This window comes from Eubalaena glacialis, chromosome 7, assembly GCF_028564815.1.
Source record: "Eubalaena glacialis isolate mEubGla1 chromosome 7, mEubGla1.1.hap2.+ XY, whole genome shotgun sequence".
NCBI classification, from domain to species: Eukaryota; Metazoa; Chordata; class Mammalia; order Artiodactyla; family Balaenidae; genus Eubalaena; species Eubalaena glacialis.
The window spans coordinates 67400977-67417477 of record NC_083722.1 but is presented as its reverse complement, the minus strand read 5'-3'; the positions used below and the strand labels follow the sequence as shown (position 1 = coordinate 67417477).

At 38.0% G+C, this 16501-nt stretch overlaps 1 protein-coding gene across 5 annotated transcripts in view; it reads right to left on the bottom strand.

Moving 5' to 3' along the window:
• The window catches only part of ULK4 (unc-51 like kinase 4), a 529164-nt gene that overhangs the window by 500750 nt on the left and 11913 nt on the right, over positions 1 to 16501 (bottom strand). For all 5 annotated transcript variants that reach the window (XM_061195276.1, XM_061195278.1, XM_061195279.1 and 2 more), the window contains exons 3-9: positions 13860 to 13959; positions 11661 to 11800; positions 9176 to 9338; positions 7186 to 7287; positions 6533 to 6616; positions 4458 to 4533; positions 2341 to 2433 (exon numbers count right to left, since the gene is read on the bottom strand). In XM_061195276.1, coding sequence (XP_061051259.1) covers positions 2341 to 2433; positions 4458 to 4533; positions 6533 to 6616; positions 7186 to 7287; positions 9176 to 9338; positions 11661 to 11800; positions 13860 to 13959 — 758 coding nt within the window. The remainder of the gene's footprint in view (positions 1 to 2340; positions 2434 to 4457; positions 4534 to 6532; positions 6617 to 7185; positions 7288 to 9175; positions 9339 to 11660; positions 11801 to 13859; positions 13960 to 16501) is intronic.

Genomic DNA, 16501 nt, shown 5'->3' with positions numbered 1-16501 from the left:
GAGGTTGGAAAAGATACTTAAACTGCACAGGACATTTGGCAAAACTATTGAGTTAGAGGGAGTTCCCTGGCGGTCCAGTGGTTAGGACTCCACTCTTTCACTGCCAGGGCCCGGTTCAATCCCTGGTCGGGGAACTAAGATCCTGCAAGCTGTGTGGCGTGGCCAGAAAAAAAAACAACTAGCGAGTTAGAAAAGTAATACTTTTCATTGAGGAGCTAAAATGAGCACTTACTACATGCTAGGTATTGTACTAAGAAGCCTATAAACCTTATCCCTGAAATATAAGTAACAGCAGGCAGATCGGAGAAGTAAACCAGAACTCAAGATATCAGTGAACCAGTAGTGAGTTTCCCTTTCATTTTTTCCCTTCCAGTATTGTTCGACCTGGACTCAAAAGCAGTGAGTACAGACAGGAGCCCCAAGAGAAGCCCTCTATTTCTGTTCCAAGGAACAGGAAAGGGGACCCCTAAGGGTCAGAGCAGTGGAAACGCCCTAGTTTTCTGTTTGTTCTTTTGCTTTTGCTTTTTCCATTTTGTCCTTCCCCAGCCTGCAGGTAATCCTGCAGCAGCTACAGGGGACAATAGCCGCTTCTGGCCAGTGCCTAAAACCCTGAAGGAGGAACATTCTCTTCTCTAGCCAGAGAGTTATGACCCCAAGAATGTGAAGCAAATCCCTGTTGCTCTGTTCTCTTTTTTCTCCTCTCTCCTTGTCCTACTGCTACTTGGTCCCAAACGCATCCATCAAGACATAAAAACTATAATACACCATGACTAAGTGGGGTTTATTGTGGGAAGGCAAGGCTGCCTCAATATATGAAAACCAATTTATTTAAGAGTCCATGAGAGTCTAAAGAAGAAAAACCACATGATCATATCAACTGATACAGAAAGAATGACAAAATTCAACATTCATTCAAACTGAAAAGGGGAAGCTACCAAAACCTCCAGCTCATCATATTTAACAAGTAAAGGCTGAATGCTTTCATTCTAAAATCAGAAACCAGGCAATGTGTTCATTTTCATCACTCCCATTCATTACCTTACCAAAAAAGTCCCAGCAAGGGAAGTAAGGCAAGAAAAAGAAATAAAAGGCATACAGATTAAAAGGAAGATGACAAACTAAGGTGAAAGGTGTCCTGGGATTTGCTGACACTGATGGACAAGGTTCTAAGCCCAGGCTTCTGTACTTTTCAGAGAGTCTAATACAATGTGAAAACATAGTTGAAGCTCAATGGATCACAGAAACCGAAGTTTGGGAGAGACCTTAAATAGAAGTCAGACGTCTCTATCCAATACGCTGAATTTACAAGATTAAAATTAAGAATCAGACAACCACTTACCATCGAATGAATGGAGGAGAGGGGGAGTCAATTATCTGGACTTTGTCTCTATTCATCTACTTCTCACCCTGTTCTTTTCAAAATACCATCACTTTGGGACTTCCCTGGTGGTCCAGTGGTTAAGAACCCACCTTCCAATGCAGGGGACACAGGTTCAATCTCTGATCAGGGAACTAATATCCCACATGCTGTGGGACAACTAGGCCCAGGCGCCACAACTGCTGAGCCCATGCACCACAACTAGACAGAAGCCTGCACACCACAACGAAACATCCCACATGCCACAACTAAGACCCGACACAGCCAAAAATAAATAAGTTAATTAATTTTTTGAAAATACCATCACTTTTATAACTGTCCTGGGCTAAAAAGATTTTATAATAAAAGTGAAGTGGATTAGTCAGGATGAACTAGGTTATGCTGTGGTAACACATAATGCACAAATCCTAGAACTCAGAATTTCCTAGCTTTGTGTCTCACTCGTGCACATAGCCACTGAAGGCTGGCAGGAAAGCTATGCTCATCATGGTCACTAAAGACCCAGCCTGACAGCAACTCCACTTGGACATTTTCTTCCCAATTACCTCAAGAGAAAGAAATGTGGCACATCACACAGTGGCTCTTTGAGTTTCTATCCAGAAATAACACAGGTCACTTCTGCTCACATTTTATTAGCCAAAGCAAGTCACATGACTGCACCTAACTTGAAAGGGGAAATGAGATCCTACCATGTGCTGACAAGGTGGGAAGCCAGCTGAACACAACTAATGATGACCATACTAAATCCCTGCCTGGATAAACAACTGACCAGAAAATGAGCAAAATCAAGAACACAAAATGTCATGACTAAACTCTTTAAGCAACCCTGAATTAAACACATGCTTGATTTTCTCCTATTATGAAGGCATAGAAATGCATGTCATTGATGCTGCAAAAATAGAATAGCAAGGGTACAAGTGTTTAATAACCATGCCCCACACACAAAAATAAGCTTATACTACCTGACGCTGGAATCCTCGGTGCTTGAGTCCTGATCTTCTCTAGTGAAAGCATCCTTCCAAAATGAATGCTGCAGTAGTCCTGCCCACGTTAATCTTTATAAAACGTAAATGTTAAAAATCTATTTTAACATGATTTACCATGGAGAATTCCCAGGACATGCCCCAGTTACATATATCAGATTTGTTTCACACATTCTTTTTGGAACTTCACTTTTAGAACTTCATTCAGAAATAAACAAGATTATCAACCTCATGACTGTCCAGAGTCACGCTTCTCTTTAGAAGTCAAAACGTTATCTAACTAGTTCACCCACTTTAAAATGACTTCAGAAAAAAAAAAAAAAAAATGACTTCAGGCCATATTTAAAACCCAGACTCACTATCAAAGCATCAAATTTTACTACTAGTAGATTATACCTGAGGGGAATTCCCTGGCAGTCCAGGGGTTAGGACTCCATGCTTCCACTGCAGGGGGCACGGGTTTGATCCCTGGTTGGGGAACTAAGATCCCACATGCCGCACAGGCGGCCAAAAAATAAATAATAAATAAAATAGATTATACCTGAGGTATACTCAAACTCAGAATGATTAAGCTCGACTAAAATTTTAAAACAAAAAAGTAATTTGTATCTGATTCATTTAATCGTTCAAAATTTCCATACTGAAATAGAAACTACCTTGATCAAAATTAAAACACAAATGTTAAAGAGAGAATTTGCAACCACATATAATATTCCTTTTATACAAAGGGCTCCTAAAATTCACTAACAATTAAAATTACCAATAAAATGGAATTTTTTTCATCCATTAGATTAGCAAAAATTTATAAGATCAACAAAACCCATTGTAGGTAACAATGGGGGGGAAGGAAATTTCTAATGCTGGAGGTATAAACCCACTCGTGTTCCTAGGATGCAGCAAATGTGTCAAACTTTTTAATGTTCTTAGCCTTTGACCAGCAACCCCACCTTAAGAAAATTATCCAAAGGTGATAACTGCCTAAGTGAACAACAACAAAAAAAATAGAAGGATATTTACTGTAGCAGTCAGTGTACATGATATTCTAAATCAAGAAAACTCTCAATGCTGTTATTACAGGTTATTACATGTACATTCAGCAGCCATTTAAAATAACCAAGCAAATATAGAGAGAGAAAAAGACTAGATTATGGGGTGGTCTCAGGTATGCAAAAAAGTATTTAATATGGGATATAAATACGTGGAAATGTGTCCTAAATAAATCCTAAATAAAGTAAGTTAAATTAAGTATATTTATATCTTATCCAAATATGTCTGGGAAGGTATCCACTAAAATAACGTTGATCCTAAAAGCATTCTATCGTAAGCATAGGAGTGTCTTACAACTTATACGAGAATCAACATTTTCTTCTGCAGTTTTTCAGTTATATTTAATGAAGATACATTACATGCTACACTAATTTATTCTTCATTTTATACCCTGAAGCAGAGACCCCAAATGCTTGCCTAAAACCCCTAGATACCTAGTGGCAGAACCAGAACCTAGCTTCTCTTGTCTCCCAGGCCAGGGAGACCCCCCCCCCACCACCGTTCACTCCCCACTCCCTCCTGCCTTCCCCCACTCCACACCATAAGGATTTCTAACTTCCTGCCATCCCTGCAACACAGAAAATTCACACTGTGCCTATTATCCTGTCACTTGATATTCCCAGTATGACAGGATTATCATAAATCACATCACATTGAAATACTGCTCAGTCGTTATTACATTAAGTATCTTGACAGTATCATCCCTAGTTGAGTAGGCTAAGACAGTTTTAGCCTGAAATCCACAATGGGGGGGGGAGGGGGGGGCGGGGGATGGGGGCGGGGAATGTACCTCTTGGATTTGGGAGTTACAAGAAAATCTGTCAACCTATGAGGCAACTATTTGCTACATTAAAAGAGTTAAAATTCCTCATGATTAAAAACACCTGTAAACCCAGAGCAGCCACTCAATGTAAACTCAGATTTCTTTTTTTTCAAAAAAGATAATTTGAACAGCTCTTTCTATATTAAGAACAGTACAGTGTTAGAAGTACACTAAAGGAAAAAAGGATTCCAGTCTCCATTCATGTTAAAGTACTACCCATACATACCTCTTCTGAGGATCTTTTTGAAGTAAACCATCAAGCAAATTAATAAAATCTGAAGAAGCTTTAGGATGAGAAGAATCTATACACAAAGTAATACCCAAAAAAGAAAAAAAGTGATAAATAGCTGAAAACACACCCTACATCAACATTATAATAATAGTATTTTAAGCACAAAAATTATTTTTAAGAGAACACTGAATACACAGTAACAATTACAGCCTTCATTTAATGCCAGGAGAGGGCTAGGCGGGGCAGGACACAAAAATTAAAAACTTTTCCCTGGACCACAAAAAACATGAATCTCAAAAACTAAGTTCTGACTAAGCTCTAAACTTTCTCTTTACTGAACAACCCCAGTAAGGACCACCAGCTTGACAAACTCATACCCTTGATCTTCAACTATTAATTATGCCTCATTTTCTGACCATTTTCTCTTAACTTGACCAGCTTTGCTTTATAATATACTATGATGAGAGTACTTGCAATCTCTCTCTATTTTAAAGATTTTTAACAGGAAAACAACCATCACAATATTATGACAATGTCCAATTCCGTTAATCTCCAAGTGTTTTGTCTTTTTATATTAGAAAGATACATACCATGGTCAAATTATCAGTCTATCATTAAAAGAAGTGGCCATGAAGATAATGGCCAAAGCCATCAGAACAGATGGTGCTATCAGGCGCTGTGGCCACAGCCTGATCAAGGTCCCTGTGAAATAATTACGCTTAGGCCAAAGCGGTATCTTGACCAGACCTTTGATATCTTCATTCTCAGATTTCTCTTCCCTACATAAAAATCTTTAACTTATAGGAGAAAACAATACTCAGTACTACGAGTACTTAACAACAAAAAAAAAATCAGAAGTCATCATTATAGGAGAAAGGAATGACTGATGTCTACGAAAACTAAAATAAAGTTAATAAAAAAGAAATGTTTTTTGTTTTAAGAAATATAGACCATTTTCAAAATATTGAGAGTTTTGTTTTTTTTCACCTAGGATGATTCTTAAAATATTGAAAATATTCTGTATTTCTATTCTTTCCATTGATTACTGAGGATTTTTTTTTTCTTTAAAAACTCACAACCTTATTTTTCATAAAGTCCTGTCTTCATCTTTGTGACTTAAGATTCACATCTTTTGGGCTTCCCTGGTGGCGCAGTGGTTGAGAATCTGCCTGCCAATGCAGGGGACACGGGTTCGAGCCCTGGTCTGGGAAGACCCCACATGCCGCGGAGCAACTGGGCCCGTGAGCCACAACCACTGAGCCTGCGCGTCTGGAGCCTGTGCTCCGCAACGAGAGGCTGCGATAGTGAGAGGCCCGCGCACCGCGATGAAGAGTGGCCCCCACTTGCCGCAACTAGAGAAAGCCCTCGCACAGAAACGAAGACCCAACACAGCCATAAATAAATAAAAATAAATTTAAAAAAAAAATTATTAAAAAAAAAAAATACTGACTTAAAAAAGAAAGATTCACATCTTTTGAGGTGTGCAGCAAAGTGTTTTATTATGTTTGTACCTTCTTTTTCTTTTCTTAAAATTGTTAATGGTAGACTTACATTAATTACAATTCGTATGATTAAATTGCCAACACTTTAAAAATACAACCATATCTAGCTTAAAAAACTTTAAAAGCTTATCTGGGTAGCATTCTGATTCATCAAGATAAGGACTGAGAGACGCCTGATTTGTTCCTATTCAAGCACTAAATAGAAATAACTACATGGGACATGACTACATATTAAGTAAATGGTACATACACATGAACACACCAAAAAAAGACATAAAAGTTTGAGTTTCTTAAATCTTTGAACCAGACTTCTTTTGATATACGAGCACAAGATAATTCGTATTTTTAAATGAGGGAAAGTCTTAGTAGTACTTTGCTTTCCATTTCAGTATCTTTTTAAAAATGGCAAAAGGAATGCTAGCATTTCTAAAAATATCAATTTGTGACTATTTAGAAAATATAAATTTGAGGGGTTATGAATCAATAAAAACACACTTCGGGGATAAAAGTGCACCTTTAGTCCACGTAAGAAGTAAATTAACTGCATTTATAATAAAAACATCCTACCTTTTGGAATAGGTGGCAAAGGATCTTCATAAAAAATCTTTTCAACTAATTCTGAGAAACTTTCTGAGAAGAACGGAGGTTTTCCTGAAATCATATGAAAATTTGCAAAATTAAACAACAGTTTGCTGTTACCAATAATTCTTAATAAACCTCAACTACAGATAGTTCAGGATTGCATAATTTACAGGAAAAAAATATGTATATAGCAATAACTAATTATTGAATGCCTAGTACATACCAGGCACACTGTCTATATATTTTTATAGTTGTGTAATTCAAAATTTATCATCCTAACAAATACAAAATTCACTTATGGACAACCATGATCCAATGGCTACATGGGCCACTGGATACATCTGATAATTCAGTCACAGGTACCTTTACAAGATTTTCTACTAATAATCAGTTAGACACATTAGTTAGGCATATTTCAACATTCCAAATGATTATCATGAAAAATACCTCCATGTCAAAAGTTCCTACAAATCTGCATATGCCTAGACACCAAGCAAGTCAGCCAAAATCAGTACATAGAAAATTTTAGGAAAACTAGCTTTTTCACATCTTATAGGTAAACTCTTTGAAAACTCCAGATGTAACCTTTGTGTGTGTGTGTCCAGCTCTGATTTTAAACTGAACCAGAAAGTAATCACCTGAAAACATTTCATAGAGCAGGCAGCCCAAGGACCAGAGGTCACTGGTAATGGAAAAGTCAGTACCCCTCACAATTTCTGGAGCTGTATAGATAAGAGATCCTAAGAACAAGGGAGAAAGGACAGCTTTGTTAGGCATTTGTCATGTTCCCAACACAAATCTACCTAGGAGAGACCAGGTGAGGTGAAAAAAGATGGGAGAACATGCACATAAATATAATTTCATGCATATTTCACATTTTTTAATGTTTTCTAATGTTAAGGTCCCACTTCCCAAGAATATGTGAGAATATATAAAAATATAAAGATTTTGAATATTCACCTAAGAGGTGTGGCACATTGAGGTGCATTCTTTTTTTAAATTAACAATTCAAATAGTTGAAAGAAAAGAACCTTCGATTGTAGTATTTTGAATAAGATAGGTTAAGTTATGCAGCAGTAAGCACCCCAAATTCCCACTGACTTAACCACACAGGTTTCTTTATAACTAAAACTACACGTCCCTCACAGGTCAGCCAAGGGGCCCCGACCCTCACAGTCAGTCCATCCAAGACCCAGGCTTCATTTCAACCATGCTTCCTCAATCACCAAGGCAGGGGCAAAGAACGTAGCAAATTAAACACTGGCTCTTAAAAATCCCAGAGAGACTCGCATCACTTCTGCGCACACTTGGTGAGCTTTGGCAGGGAAGATGCAATCCTACCATGTAACCAGAAGAGGAACAGAACAGGACCTATTTGGTGAACAGCACTAGTGTGTATCATGTACACTTGATACAGAGTTTAGTATTACATAGAAATACCAAATTCTAGAGATAGAAAGTTCCCTTGCTTACTTATGAGAGCAGCTGAAGCCTGGAAGGTACTCTAACATCCTCTAAGTCACAGAGCTGGGCAGTAACAGAGCACTTGCCAAAACCCACAGTCTCCCATCTTCCAATGAGAATGTTCTTACCATGAGGTGAGAAATCACCAATCCCTTGGAAAAGAGGTTAATGTGCGCCCATCATGGGGACTGTTCTTAGATTAAGCACAGAAGCAATCGAGTGTCACTGCTAGAAACTCTGACATTTCTCCACGACACAGCCCTCTTCCCCTTACGAAGGGGGAAAATTTCAAACACACGTTCCTGAAACATATTGCCCTCCTTGTTTTCTATATAAAAGCATAGTCCATAGTACTCATTTTCATAGGATGCCAGTCATCCCATGGAATGACACTTGGGGATTTAGAAAGCCTTCTTCCCGGGCATGAAATCTTACTTCAGGATTGGTCCTGCAAGTTCAATTTCCTTGCTCGTATTTATGGGACCTCTGTTAACCTGCTGCTCCCCGTCCCTTTCCCTCATTCCTCTCATCCACGGCCATATGACTACCAAGCCCAAGGATGCCACTCTCTCTCTCAGTGCCCTTTGCTTCCTGGTGAGTGTACCAGAGTTTCAGTGGTCCAAAGTCTCAAGTACATACACCAGGAACTTAAGGAAAAAAGATCTTTATCACTTCTATCAAAAGTTCTGGTATAAGAAATGTGACTTCACACTCTCCCCTCAAGCACAGCAGTCTAACAGCCCAGGCCCCATCTCACTGACAAAACCACCTCCCAAGGACGCACCCTTAAAAATCTTCCTGACTTGCAGAATATCAGCTGCTCAACAATGTTGAGTATCTATTGAGCCACCAGTGTACGCCAGACGCTGTTCTAAGTGCTGAGGATACAGCAGGAAGGGAGACAAAACCCCCCTCCTTATGTTCTAATGAGTGGTCAGTGATAAAGCTAAGGATAAGGCTTTGTCAGAGGTTCCCTGCGCCTCACACGGCATTAGAGCCACACGGAAAATTTAGGCCCTGGATAAAACCATCCATAAATCCAGACTTCTCCTGATCATTTTTAATACATTTTTTGACTGGCAACATAAAAGGTGGACATTATCTCCTAAACACGTGACTTGGGCGCCCACAACTAGAGTTCTGACCTGGAAGCTCTCCACGTACCTTTGACTCTACTTTTCATGTTTTTCTTCAGTACATTTTCCCCGCTGTCACCTCCTCCTTCTTCTGCTGCCACCAATGCAAAGAATTCTTCCAAATTTTCACCTTCCACTTTGGCCAAGCAAAAATTACTAAACTTCAGTGTGCCAGGCCCTTCCAAGAGTATCTATAAAGGTTAAAAAACATGTGCTTAGAAACAAATTCTATTCAATTTGCATTTCCATCCGTACCTCTTATAATCTCACTAGAGAACTCTGAGTATTGGTTTTCTTGCTTCATCACAACTCAGAAAATTAAATGCTTACATTTTTTTAAAAAAAGAAGCCAAAGAAACATAAATCCAACATTTGACTAGTAATAGAATCAAATATTAAATTGTCCCTTCTCAGATGCAGATGAAAAACACATCATTTAACCACAGAGGGAAACCTCAGTCTTTTGGGAAAGATAAAGAGGAAAGTATATGAAACAATCTATACTCACCTACTCTCATTGACAGTTGAAAGAGGATTTGGAAGCCCACCTGTCCTAGGGGTTGTTCATTCAAATGAGGACATATGATTTAGGGTTAAGACTAGTGTGTTGAAGTTAGAGATCTAGATTTGAGCCACTTACTTAAGTCCACCACTTACTGGCAGTCTGACTTGCAGACTTTGCTTAACCTTTGTAAATCTGTCTCTTCACCTATACAATGGAAAAAATGATACTTAACTCTTCGGACTGTTGTAAGGACTGAGGTGATACATGATGCAAAGGGCTTTTGACAGTGACTGGCATGTGTTAAGTGCACAAGTCTGCTAATATAATTTGCGATTAGAAGTCATCTGTTGATTGTTGAAATCATACCTTCATCTTTTCCTCCCTGGCAATGGATCAGGGGGCTTTCTGGTCCTTAAAAGCAATTTAAAGTTTACCCTCAACTTCTAGTCACAAATACTGAGGATGTCAGTTAGTCTACAACAGTGACTTTTAAACTTTTTTTTTGAGCGCCTGGAGGCCTTGTTAAGAAAAACAACTAGTCCCTACCCCGAGAGTTCCTGATTCAACAGGTCTGGGGTGGGGCCCAAGAACCTGCATTTCTAACAAGTTCCAGGTAACGCTGACGCTACTGGTCCAGGGAACACACTTTGAGAACCACCGGCAGGGGGCAGATAAAAATTTTAAGTTAGCAAATACTTTAGACTTTGCAAGCCGTAAGGCTTCTGTCCTGACTATTCAAGTCTGCAGCCACTGACAATACATAAATGAAAGGATGTGGGTGGTTCCAGTAAAACTCCATTTACAGAAACAGTCATCCTGCCGGAACTCTGCCAACCCCAGTTCTAGAAAAAAAGTTACCTTACTTATCAGCCTGAAGCTCCTAGATTATAAAGAGCCGATACTAGACCTCATTAAAGAGCTCCCACACAGAGGTTGGCACGTTATAGCATCTAGGCTTGTACAAGCATGAGCTAAGAGTGGTTTTTATGTTTCTGAATGGTTGGAAAAAAATGAAAATAAGCTAATATTTCTTGACATGTGAAAAGTATATGAAACTGACATTCCAGTGTCAATAAAGTTTTATTGAAACAAAGGCACACCCATGCATTTACATACTGTCTATAGCTGCTTTCAGGGCTGTAATGCAGTTAAGTGATTATAGTCTTGACACAAGTATATGAATATTTCAAACAAGAACTTCTATTTGTTATACAGAATTTTTACAGAGCTTTTTGTAGGTTTAATTAGGTTCTTATACAGATGGCCTAGAAAAATGTTTAACACGGAAATATTCAACTTTTCATTTCATTGTGTTCACATTAACAAAGGAAAAGAACTAGGAGCTAAGACCAGTAACACATACAATCCCTAAGAAAATGTCCTACAAGTTTAACCTAAATATAATACGTAATCCTCACAATCTCCCTGAAATATCTACTTCCATATCACAGGCAAGAAAACTAAGGTACAGAGAGAAAAAAGGGTAACTTGTCCAGGGCACACAGCTTCTAAATATCAGTGTTAACGTGACTCAGACTCTAAGCAGGTTCTGTGACTCTACTACACTGAAGCACGTTTAGTTATGGATAATTCGTTTTACCAGAAAAGAAAAATATTTGATCCATAATATCAGGAATCATACATACATAGCCAAGAATGTCATTATCAAACTAAAATAATGGCTCATAACTGTGTACTATAATTTAAGAGCAAAGAATCTTATTTTACAGATCTGTTGAGCTCATCATTCACCATATACCTCAAGAGCAATAATAATTACTCAAAGAACCCTGAAAGGAGGGGAGACTTCACTTTCTAAAAGCTACTTCAATAGGTAGCTAAATAGGAACCTAAAATATAGTACTATGTACTTCCTTTTGTTTAAAAAAAATGTTAACTTAAAATTTCAAGATGTTCTATATCAAAATTGTATCTAAAAATAAAAACATCTTTGAGGAAGCCCTATAAATTGAAACACAAACAGTAAATCAAAACTTTCATGAATTACCTTCCCAGGAGAAATGTCACAAAAGAGGATGCCAAGTTGATGAAGATGATGTAATCCAGTAATCAGGTCAATCCCAAATTCTCTTACAACATCTTCTGGGAGGTTTTCGTCTTGAGCAATAACCATTTCTAAGGAACCACCTGCAAGTTGATTAAAATCACCCACTTTAACCCACCAATATTACACAGTGCCTCTGGGAGGTTCCATGCTGGGACCTGAGCATTAAAACATGATCAAATCAGTATACCTGGACAGTCTGGCAAGGGAAACATACATGTTAACAAACAGTGGTCTAAGCACCGTAACGGAAACCTCCACGCTCCAGAGCCAGCTCAGGGAGAACGACTGCTCAGACTGTAAGAAGAGTCAATAAATAAGCCAGTGGGATGAAGGGAGAATCACTCTGGTGCTGTGACTTCGCACTCCAGATCCCTCAGGAAAGAAACAGCTACAAAAATTAGTGTTAAACACTAACCTAAGCTGTGCACTTTAATCACATTGTACAAAATACAGTTACGTTTACTCCTGTGCAAAGTTAGGTCACATTCTACAAGAACTGCATGGCAAAAAAAGGTGCTCTTCCTTAACAGTTAGAAAATCACAAACTCTGACGTACACCACTGATGAAATAAAAGGCCAATGGCAGACACACTGCAAATTCCATTTCTATACCCTACCAGGGTCCGACTCACATCTCCTACCACCTAAGTGCCAGAAACAAAGCTTTTTTTTTTTTTTTTTTTTTTTTTTAGGGTCAAGATTATAACAGGAGTCAAGTTCAGAGAAAGTGAAGTCTTAGCTGGCATCTGAAAGTTCAATCAGAATTCGTGCAATGAAGGTAGGAGGTATTTTGGGGTTTGTTCATTTTGTTTGGTGGGTGAGGAACCATTCCAAACACAGGCATAAATTAGAGTTAGGCTATTACAATGGCCAGGGGTCACAAATAACAGCTGAAGCAAAAAGTAAAACGGGTTGAGTGCCCAGATCACCTCAAAAGTGTGTACATCTCATGAAAGTAATTAAACCAGACTCCTCCTATTCATTCAGAAAAATAAAATGCAAATAAGTTATTATTCCAAATAACCTCTTTAATGATTGTTTTAAATTCTAAGTGCCAGTACGTAAGATTCATAAAGCTATAAATAATTACATTTCATCTTAATATTTAATGATTATTTATTATTACTCAGTGTATAAATAGAAGTACACTAACCATGGTACTTGTTACATTTTTTCCTAAAGATACTGAAACTAAAAGCCCAGATAATACAGTATCTATGTATTTAGTCACCTTTCTTCCTGTATATAGTCCTAGAAAGTTATATCAAGCAAGAGCTATAACATGTTATCTCTAATTATTGCTAAGTGGTGGTATTTGTTGATTCATCTTTGTATTTTTCCATATTGCTTAAGTTTTTAAGAGCAAGAATCCTTTGCATAAAAATAAAAAGATAAGGACTTTATAAACTAATTAGCTAATAGCTAGTTGACCTAAAATACTTTGTTTTTACTGAATGGGAAAGCTTTTTTGATCAATAATCACTAAAAAATGTTTCTAAGTGTTATGTAGGTGATTTAGCATTATTTTATACCAAAGTAAAGTTAACCCCAAATTGAATTTTACATGTCTTCCTCTTACCAAACACCTTTGCCCTTTTCCAGTCCCTAATATCTATCAAGCAATAAGTGTTCAAGTTAATGTACTCAATAGTATCAACACTGCTTATATTTGTAATAGAAGAAAAATGGAAAATAGCAAAAACTACATCAGGGCTTCCCTGGTGGCACAGTGGTTAAGAATCCACCTGCCAAAACAGGGGACACGGGTTCAAGCCTTGGTCCGGGATGATCCCACATGCTGCAGAGCAACTAAGCCCGTGCACCACAACTACTGAGCCTGCGCTCTAGAGCCCGAGTCACAACTACTGAACCCACGTGCCACAACTACTGAAGCTCGTGCATCTAGAGCCTGTGCTCTGCAACAAGAGAAGCCACCGCAACGAGAAGCCCACTCACTGCAACGAAGAGTAGCCCCTGCTCGCCACAACTAGAGAAAGCCCGTGCACAGCAACAAAGACCCAACACAGCCAAAAATAAATAAAATAAATTTATAAAAAAAAAAAAAAAAAAACTACATCATATGTTTTTTCAAAACTATATATTGTGGCTACAATCGTAGCACTTCTTACATGATCTTACCTGTGCAGAGTTCCACGACTAGCCAGAGATGATTACTGGTTTCATACCATTCATGAAAAGTTACAATATTCTTGTGTTTAATTTCATGGGTGAGACGAACCTATAAAAACACACAGCATTCACACTAAAATAAAAAAGTTCTTAAACCCTTTCATCTATTAAGAAACACCTAAATACACAACTGGGAAATAAATAAGAAAACACTGGAATTTATTCAGTGGAATTCTATACAGACATTAAGAATGATGGTTATGAAGGCTGGTGACATGGAAAAATGTTAATTCAATGTACAGTCTTTAAAAACAAACAAAACCTTGTACAAAAGTTTTGTGTATTTGTGTAAATTAACATTGCAAAAGAATATTCATAGGAAAAATGACCAGAAGGTATACATCAAAATAGCTGCTGTTACGAGTAGAATTACTCGTGTTTTTAAATTCTTTCTACTTCTAATTTTCTATCTCCTATATTAAGTACCCAGTACTTTCATAATCAGGAAAAAAGAAATAATTTTAAAGGAAACAAAAAAAACCTTTAAGTAAGAATAACCTAAAGGCTCAATGATACAATAATAGTTAAATAAGTTGTATATTAATAATTATTATTAGGCCAACATTATTTGTTGAATTTTATAACATGGAAAAGTGACATTATAATGTTAAGTGAAAAAAGCAAGAAATAAAATTATGTAATACTATGATTAGAAAATTTTTTAAAAGCCCATAGAAAAGAAGACTAGAAGAAACAAACCAAAAAGAACAGTAATTGCCTTCGGGTGATACAACAATGCTGCTTTTTCCTTCTATTCAGTTTTCTATATTCTCAAATTTTCTATGATGACAGTGTATTACTTTTATAATATTTAAAAGAACTCTCAAAGCTTTCTATTTTCATTTTAAGCATGTTCTTAGTGAATTCTAATATCAATTCACCTAGATTATTAAAAGAGGAATGATTACAATGAACATACTGATCTTAAAATGTACATTTCCATTAGATTATAAGAATACTTACGCACCAAAAACAAGAGTGAATTCAAAACTCAACAATAAAGATGCAGAAGGCTCTCCGTTTAAAAACGCTAAGTTGCTTCTGGGATTTTTGCTTTCTCCCTTTAAAAATCCCATTAAATATAGGAACTAAAACCACAAAAATGTGTGTGAACCGTGAAGACTCAGAATTCCTGATGACTAACTTACCAAAGTGCTTTGCACCCCTGCTTTCTGATTTTCTTTAAAAAAAAAAAAAAAAAAATTACAAATTCTACTGTCACTCAACACAGGCTAACAGGCCCATAATTAGTAGAAATACAGAGCTCCCTGTTTTAGAAATGGAATTTGGGGACTTCCCGGGTGGTCCAGCAGTTAAGACTCCACGCTCCCAATACAGGAGGCCTGGGTTCCATCCCTGGTCAGGAAACTAGATCCTGCATGCCTCAGCTAAAAAAAAAAAAAAAAAAGATCCCATGTGCTGCAACTAAGACCCGGCGCAGCCAAATAAATAAATAAATATTAAAAAAAAGAAGAAGAAATGGAATTCGGCACACTCTAGGAACAATTAGGTGGGCTCATATTGTAACAAAAATAAAGGAAAATGAATCTACATGACTTAGAAGACAGATGAGTAGAAAACCAAGCATCAGAGTGACCAAGAAAGAATTTGAAGAGCACCTTGTGATAGATCCCTAATATAAGGCCAAGAGAAAATGGGGAGAACCCTCAGTGAGCAAGTTTAAAGGGATCTCCGCCGATTCTTGCACAGAAAAGGGAAGGTCCTAGTGAAAAAATAAAAGAGGTACAGAAATTCCGACAGAATTCAGGCCACAGCACACCCCTCCAGACCCTCCCGTACACTAAATGCATGCCAAGTACCCACTCTTCCAGACGCTGGGCTGCCAATCTCACCCTCCACCCTCACCGCAACCACCCATCTGCAGCCTGCGCTGGCCAATGCAGGAGATACTGTGGCCAATACTCACCACAGAGGGCTACTGTGCTCTTTTGAGGAGCAGCTGGTCTGAGCTGGGATGAGCCCCAAGTGTAAAACACACACCAGATGCTCAACGCTTAACATCAAAATTAGAAAAATACCTCAATAATTTTATACTGGTTGCACGCTGAAATAATAATACTTTGTATATACTGGATTAAGTAATATATATTAATAAAATGAATTCCACTTATTTTTCTTTTTTCAACGTAGATACTATGAACTTTAAAATTAGATTTGTAACCCCAAGGACTTCCCTGGTGGCGCAGTGGTTAAGAATCCACCAGCCAATGCAGGAGTCACGGGTTCGATCCCTGGTCCGGGAAGATCCCACATGCTGCAGAGCAACTAAGCCCATGGGCCACAACTACTGAGCCTGTGCTCTAGAACCCGCGAGACACAACTACTGAGCCCGTGTGCCACAACTACTGAAGCCCGTGCGCCTAGAGCCCGTGCTCTGCAACAAGAAAAGCCACCACAATGAGAAGTCCGCACACCACAACGAAGAGTAGCCCCCGCTCACCGCCTAGAGAAAGCCCTCACACAGCAACGAAGACCCAACGCAGCCAAAAATAAAAAATAAAAATATTTGTAACCCCCATTATATTCCTACTGGACAGCATTGCTAGATTTTTTTTTTTTTTACTGGTAAC